Source organism: Trifolium pratense, linkage group LG3, assembly GCF_020283565.1.
Source record: "Trifolium pratense cultivar HEN17-A07 linkage group LG3, ARS_RC_1.1, whole genome shotgun sequence".
Taxonomy (NCBI): Eukaryota; Viridiplantae; Streptophyta; class Magnoliopsida; order Fabales; family Fabaceae; genus Trifolium; species Trifolium pratense.
Window position 1 is genome coordinate 19,749,132 of NC_060061.1, and position 7,989 is coordinate 19,757,120.

A 7,989-nucleotide genomic window follows, 5' to 3' on the forward strand; every position below is an offset into this window, starting at 1 on the left:
TCTTTTATGAAATTGTAATTTCTTAAGTGCTCATTAATATTAATATTGTGTGCTGAATGATGAATACTGATATATCAATTCGTATACTAAGTTTGTGACAATATAAAAATTCAAGTTTGGTGTTTCTATTTGTTTTGAAATCAAAATATGTGCTAAGTATTGAATTGATCTCCATTCAATAGCTACCGATATGATGACTATGTGAATCGGTGGATTTACTGACCGCAACAAATCCTCGTAATGCATACTTTATGCGAATCATTTTGTTATTAACTATATAGTATATATGTGTAGGAAAAATATGTTACCTCACACTTGTATGGTGTTCCTACAAAGAATTACAGAGAGAAGTTTATTCATCAAGTTAGGATTAGTGTATACTGGCTTACTTGAATGTACAATTTATAATAATTTTGTACTAAGCCACATCTGAATTCATGACTACAAAATTTTAATCTTTATCTTTGGTTCCAACAGAGCTTTCTCTATAATATTGAGTCAATAAGGTCATTTCAAGAATCATTAGTCACACAACTCACTCATGTGATTCGAGATAACTATATAAAATATTTTTGTATATATTTATTTGAAATGGCCACATGAAACATGAGCTTTCTCTATACAGCTATTGACACTATTCAACCAATCCATGTACTGATTTGTTGAAACTGGCTGACTAGGCGAGGATATACCGACATAAGGCCAATTGTTTCCCTTGATGGAGAAGATTGACCAAATGATCTGTACTGATTTGTTGAAACTGGCGGACTGACTAGGCACAAAACACATCAGTTGATAGCCAATAATTAAGAAAGGCGACATGTTTTTCACCGGAAACAACGCTTTCTGTTTTAGTATTATGCTTAATGGAACATGATAGGGCGGTGACAAAAGACCTCACAACCTCACTGTCGATACAAAGAGAGTCGGGCCAAGCAACTCATAGCTTTTTGCAAGTCACTTTTAACACTCCAAAATATTTAAAAACTTTAGTAATGGAAGAAATGGAAATAATTGAAAATGGAGAGGATAGATTTAAATGCTCCCAGTAGAAATAAACATTCTCCTGCCTGAAATATCATAAATGCAACATAATTTCCAAAACTTTTTCTATTGCACATGTTTACTGCATAACTAAATATCTTTCTTTTCAAATATTTCCAGCAATTACAAGTCTTACATTTTCTCTATATCCACCGAAATTCAACCTCGCTCTAGAAGACTTATTGGCCATTTATTTAGTTGACAAACACCATACCCGACCTCTATTTCCTGTCGACAAGTTAACCCAGTTCATTTCCAAACCAGTGAAATCACATTATACTGCAGCTACTAGAATTCTTCGTTCAATTAAAAACAGTCCGACGGACTCTTGTTTCCATCTCATTCGTATCAATCCCTGTCCGCCTTCGGTAACAGTGACTAGCCAACTTGTCCCGGTACAAGAAAATCCATTACAAGTTACCAAATATTCCTAGGTTCTGCCTGCCATTATCTTATGGAAATCCAAAATGCAGCACACAATCTCTCAATCATCCACTTAAGTCTGAATAGCGTGCCCTTGCTAACACAACCTGAGAAATACAATGGCTTCTCTACCTCTTACAAGATCTCCACCACCCTATGACTCACTAAACTTGTCCCTCTTTATTGTGATAGCAACTCAGCAATGCATTCGCACAATGAGTTGGACTGTCATCTTGTCTGAGACACAATTTCTTCCAAAATCATTCATCTTCTTCATATTCCATCCTCTGCACAACTTGTTGAATTACACATCAAAGCTCTTCCTACTACTTTCTTTCATTCCTTATAGTTCAAGCTGAACATGATTGATATCTTTGATCCATTTTGCAGGGGGCTTAAGAAGAATGAAGTTAAAATAGAATAACTTTTTACTACTTTTCTGTTTTAGATCATATTAGTTGTCTGTTATGTCAGTTATTTTAGTTTCTCTTTCTGTTTTTAGTTGGTGGCCAGTTTCGGTTAGTTGTTAACCTCGTATAAGTACATTCATCAATGATAATCAGAAGTTTATTTTCCATCTTTCTCGATAACTACAATCCATTTCTTCTCTTCTCTATATACTTCTATATATAAAAAAAAGAAGTTTAGATGAGTTGGATCTCGTCAGGGGTAGAGCACGCCTAAAGACTGAGATAGCATTGATAGAGGTACTTACAGATTATCCACCAACAAAGTCCTAATGCCAACAACAAAGCCCTACTTCATATTCAATCTGTTTACAATTATTTATTATTCCCCGTGTCATTAATAACTAAATAAATATATACAAATTGTGAAATTTAAAAAGAAGCCGAACGTCAATTTTGTCCTTCCTAGTCGTCATTGTACACTGTATGAAACGGAGGGGAAACCTTATGTAATACATATCCGACATTTTTATGCTATACTCTATTGATGGTTGCACAATATTGTTATTCTAAGCTTGTGAGTCTCATTCTGTAGACATCTTGCTGCAGATCTAAGACAGTCTGCAATGGAAGTGTGACATACATCTCATTCAGAAAAGATGAAGCTCCCAGCTACAAGCCAGTGTCCTCGGGTAAGCAGATACGTAGAAAATAAAGGCTGCACAACAAGCAACGGTAAATTAGTTGCATTACATTTTGCGCGTTTCCCCTTTGCACCGATCAATATTCATAGTTTCAAACTATTATTGAAATTCAGTTCATCTAAAATTTTCAATTTTCAATTTCATAGTGACAAAAGATTTATCAACCTTGCAGACATGAAAGCCATCCCACAGAAGACAGCCTTAACAGATTGCTTGTGTCCAGCATACTCAAAAGCCAATGGCAGCATTTCATGAAGGGTTAGAAAAGCCATAACACCACCAACTGTAATAATTATAACAAAATAATTAACAAATATATACATCACAAAGTTTCTAAATGAAAATTATTGAGCAGTGCAAACCTGATGCCAGCAAACCTTCAAGAATCTCGGGATTTAGGCTCGTAGGGAATAGACATGCTACAGAAAAATAACGAGAAGTTATCTCAGTAAGTTCAAATCAATTTTACCATCTCACACGTCATCTGTTACGTTTTAGAACTATAACAGACTAACTGTTAAAATCGAACAAGCATGATAGTGCAACGGAGATCGAGTACATTACCTACAATAATAACACCAAGGGGCTCAGCCAAACCAGAAAGTGATGCCAATTTGAATGCCTGCCATTTACTATGATAACATCACAGAAATTTAAAAAGAAAAAAACTAAATTATAACTCATGTGTAAGCTTGTTATATAAAAGCTTTATAGGAATATTGACATAGTTCTTAATTTAAATGATACAAATCCGAATACTATACAGTTCCATGATTCCATTCTACTATATCGCTTTCTATTAAACCAAATATAAGAAGTTTCGTAAAAAATTATGAATGAGTGGTTCAGTGGTTGTGTACACGTGAGATCCACTTAAGTATCTGAAAATTGGATTTCTCCATTGTGAATGCTCTTACCTCTCGGTCGCAAAATAAACAGGAAGTGCGACAGCAACACCCTGTAAAGCAGAGAAAACGTTACAATTTTTTATGTCAAGCTAAAAATGTGCAATGGCCAAATGAATCTAAACTAATTCTGTCACTATATAAGAATTTATACCTCAGGGATATTGTGTAGAGCAATGGCCAATGCAAGGTTAAGACCGACACGAAGACCCTATTCAAAGAAACATAATTAACACAGTCATCAGATTAATGTAACAATAACATAAACATTAGTTACATGTGACAACCTTAAATTTTTTAAAGAAGATATATATACCTTCATGGATCCAAGGTACACTGCCATTCCTTCTGGAAAATTATGTAAACTTATACCTAGGACAAAACCAAAATAAAAAATTTTAAATTGTCCTAATTAGAAATAACTTTCTAATTTCCTCCACCCTTTGATAGAAATTACTCATACCTATGGCAGTAATAATTCCACTGAATAAAACTTGACGGCGACGTTTTTTCATCATGTTCTTGTTTTCTTCATTACCAACCTTAATATTTTCAAGCATGTCACAAAATTATATCTACATAGTACAGAAAATTGAAGTTCTTTAAAATTACCTTTTTGCCCTTCTTGTCTGGAGGAGGAGCTGTTGGTTCTGGTATAAAGTTGGCAACAATTGCAAAGAATATGACACCAGAAAAAAACTAGATAAAAAAGAAAATAAAACATCATGGACAGAACAAATATAAAACATCATAGATTATTAGAATTGTGTTGAAGAATGAAGAGAAGAGAAAGACTCTTACCCAAAGATTTCCTCTGAGAAAGCCAAGTGAGTTTATGGCATTGTGAGCAAGATCAAAGAATGATATGCTCAGCATTAAACCAGCAGCAAAACCCTTTATTTCATATTTCACATAATAAAGTGAAGTGAGAAAATATTAAAATTGAACCTATGCAATCTAAATAAATATAATATGCATTGTTTTTTTAGTTTGAACTAGTAAAGATCTTTTGCAGTATTGTACATAATTGAAGAAAAAAATGGCTGAAAATAGAGGTAAGAAATTTCATCACATGTTATCAGGTGAAGACTTTAATTAGAATAGAATATAGAATTATATGAAGATTACCTGTAATAGTCCAAGCATCTTCAAACTTGGAGCTTGACTCATTATTACAAAAAGTGCACCTGTTATATATTGAGAAACTTTAACTCAACCATAGTTGCATCTAAAATTCAATTACACTAGAAATGGTTACTTGTCACTTAAGTTATATTAGAATCTGAGTGATATATAACGAGAGATTTGAATACACTAGGTTTAACAAACCCTATTGTCACCGATGTACACAGCAACAAAATGTTTGCATATATATAAGTATAAATTTAAATATGACGTACCATATTAAACTAATAAGTAATGTAAATTATTTTCAAAATTTATTTAAGTGAATAAGTTGTTGGAAAGAGTTCGTAAGACCTAAATCAACCGACAATTTCAATATTGTTATGTTCAACATATTCACTTAAACTGAAACTTTTGTGACCGCACTATAAGTTTTACGTGTTATTTACTACTTCACAAATTGTCAGAAAGAAGAGAAGAGAAGAGACACATACCAATTGAAGTGCTAAAGCCACCAATAGATGAAAGAGCAATACCAAGCAAGAACTGAGAATCCATGAGGATGAAAATGCAAGAGAAAATCGAAATGAATTTTGAAAATGAGACCTATGTATGAATCCATCATGATTCACAACATATGTTATATAGAGAGTTCTTCATTTCACGGTTATTATTATTTTAATGTAAGACCACGATGGGAAGAAAAGTGAGGGAATTTGAATATCCCACCATGAAATAATTAAAATGGACACATTAGAGAAAGAGATAAATTGTGTCATTGGTCCACGAAAAGAACCTTTTTCGTTCTACCCTTTCTCATGTTACCTTTGGTCCCTCTCAACCTCATGACCTACCCCATATAGGTACTGTTTGGTAAGTTCAATAAGCTAGCTTATAGCTTATTGAACTAACTTATAAACTTATTTGAAAAAAATGTGAAGTGTTTGGTAACGAGCTTCTCTAACTAGCTTATAGCGTTTTTTGAAATGCTATTTCAAGTAGCGTATTATCTTATAGCTTATAGCTTTTTCATTTTATTCTATATTTACTCTCATTAATTTTATTTATTTATTTTTTAAAAATTATAACAATTACCCACTAACACTTACCCAAAAAAAAAACTACCCACTAACCATGTATTTTTATGTTATTTTGTACTTACAACGGCTAAATTTGCCAAACACTTTAATTTTATTCTACTAGCTTTTCAGCTATAAGCTACCAGCCATCAGCTATCAGCTATAAGCTAGCTTATCAGCTATCAGCTAGCTTATAGCTTATTTTTACCAAACAGAGCCATAGTATATCAATTTTTTTTATTAGAGTATGTATTTTATATAAGTATGTAAATGTTTTATTTATATTTATTAATTATTAATTTATTCATATAGTAGGTAGGATTTGATAAAATTAGATATATATTTTTTTCTTTGCATATATATATTAGATAAGAGTACTATATCATATGCGCGTGTTCTGTGCACGCCTCACCGCACAATAATTCAATAGTATATGTTTAAACTTTAAAGCTTCAACACTCACTAAGGTAAGGTTTACTCAACAAAAAAAAAAAAAGCACTCACTAAGTTAGCTTTTGATTATTTTTTTTTTCTAAAAACCAAGTTGGCATTTGATTAATTAAGCTTCCTTCTCAAACATCCTTACTCTTTGGGTGACACGTATCAGGTCATTTCACATAATGAATGTTTTTTGAAATTAATCAAATCTAAATATTCTCTAAAACTTAATAACCTTTAATTTTAAACACTTTTACAACCAATTTTAAGAGAAATAATTGTTTAACATCAGAATATTGATGTGTACTGTACCTAACAAAATTTTGATGTTGACTAAGTTGTTTTTGTTTGTATTTTTTTTAAGTTTGTAAGTTGGAAAAAATAAAAACTCAAAAGAGATGAAAATAAACCCCATAAATATTTATACTTTTTTAATATTGAAATTAATACAAATGATTTTAAAAGGTGATAAATAATGTAGTACATATGAATTATTATTTTTTTCAAGTAACTTAGTGGCTGGAAATTCCATCCACATATAGTGCAATGTTTGCAATGTTTCTACCAATTAAGATAAACAGTGACGTATGAATTTGAATTAGAAAACATAATTGTCAAGGTTGGCTCATTGTATGATGTACATGAATATCTTGACAGAAATAAAAATACTTCATCAACTTTCACTTCAAATCTTTCAAAAAAAAAAAAAACTCATTTATATGAAATCATTGTGCAAATAACATGACTCTAAAATCCATCGTTCTTTTTTTTTTTTCTGAATTCGTTCTTCAATTCGTCAAAATCCATCGTTCTTCAAACATCATTCAAACAAACCCACAAAATCCTTACGCAATTCACATAAATGAACCCATCGTTCAATCCCTCACTGATTCCTTCAACTCTTTGATTTTCTTCTTTTTCAATCCCTCACTGATTCCTTCAACTAACCCATCGTTCAATTAGGAGAGTTTCACAAGGGGAGTCGATCCATCTTGGGGAGGATAATATACTTCATCCCTCTCGTGGGATGAGTTTTCTTGCAAAACACTCTTTATTTAGGAGAGTTTGAAGATTGAAGAAAATATATAGTACTTCATTTCTATTGAGGTAATTTTTCTCGCAAGCCATTCGGTAGAGTTTAACAAAGCAGATCATCCCTCTTATCGTCGATAATACTTTATCACTATTGTGTGAGTCTCTCGCAAACAACTCTTTACTTAGGGTGTGTTTGTTTCAAGGTTTGTAATGTTATTCCTGGGAATATGAGATCTGGAATGTAACATTGCTATGTTTGTTTCAAGTTTTGAAAATTTGTTCCCAGGAATTTTTTAATCCCAGGAATGTTAATTACACATAACTTCTACACTTGTTATTCCCATGCTAATAGGGTGGGAATATAACATTCCCATGAGAATAAAACTCAACTTCCTATAACTTCTCATAACTTCCCACTACCACTCACATTTATTTGCATTTTTATTTTTTTGAATTTTTTTTTTATATAAATTTTAAAAACATTCCCAGGAAATCTAAATTTTAACCAAACACATGAGTAGGAATGTTATTCCTGAAAATAATATTCCTAGGAATATCATTCCAAGGAATGCAATTTCATACCTTGAAACAAACACATCCTTAAAAAAATTTAACAAGGTGAATAGTTCTTTTTTGTCTCTCTTTTGTATTTTTTTAGAGTTTTTTTTTTTTAAGAAGCTAAATAACTATGGCTATTTATCATTTTTTGGTACAGCTCTATATTATTTATTTAATAACAAAAAAAAATATTATCTACCAAAAAAACAAAAAAAAAAATTATTTTGTAAATCTAACAAAAACAATGTTATTTTATTTGACCCGTGTTTAT

General features: G+C 31.7%; 1 protein-coding gene across 1 annotated transcript; it reads right to left on the minus strand.

The window, feature by feature from the left end:
* Positions 1-2,240: 2,240 nt before the first annotated feature.
* LOC123918653 (zinc transporter ZTP29-like) lies at positions 2,241-5,293 on the minus strand. The gene is made up of 12 exons (XM_045970737.1): positions 5,103-5,293; positions 4,612-4,670; positions 4,285-4,377; positions 4,096-4,182; positions 3,947-4,025; positions 3,800-3,855; positions 3,638-3,694; positions 3,496-3,536; positions 3,143-3,210; positions 2,941-2,997; positions 2,744-2,861; positions 2,241-2,592 (listed from the first exon to the last, which is right to left on the minus strand). Exons 1-12 carry the CDS (start codon positions 5,164-5,166, stop codon positions 2,547-2,549), a joined length of 825 nt encoding a protein of 274 aa, XP_045826693.1. The 5' UTR covers positions 5,167-5,293; the 3' UTR covers positions 2,241-2,546.
* Positions 5,294-7,989: the final 2,696 nt, after the last annotated feature.

Bases quoted from the DNA above. Each gene is read 5' to 3' on its own strand.
- LOC123918653 (XM_045970737.1), bottom strand. From the start codon at position 5,166: ATGGATTCTCAGTTCTTGCTTGGTATTGCTCTTTCATCTATTGGTGGC. The intron at 4,026-4,095 runs GTAATTTTAAAG...GAAAATATTAAG, and splicing joins CAGACAAGAAGGGCAAAAAG to GTTGGTAATGAAGAAAACAA. The intron at 3,695-3,799 runs GTATATATATCT...TTCTTTGAATAG, and splicing joins TGTACCTTGGATCCATGAAG to GGTCTTCGTGTCGGTCTTAA.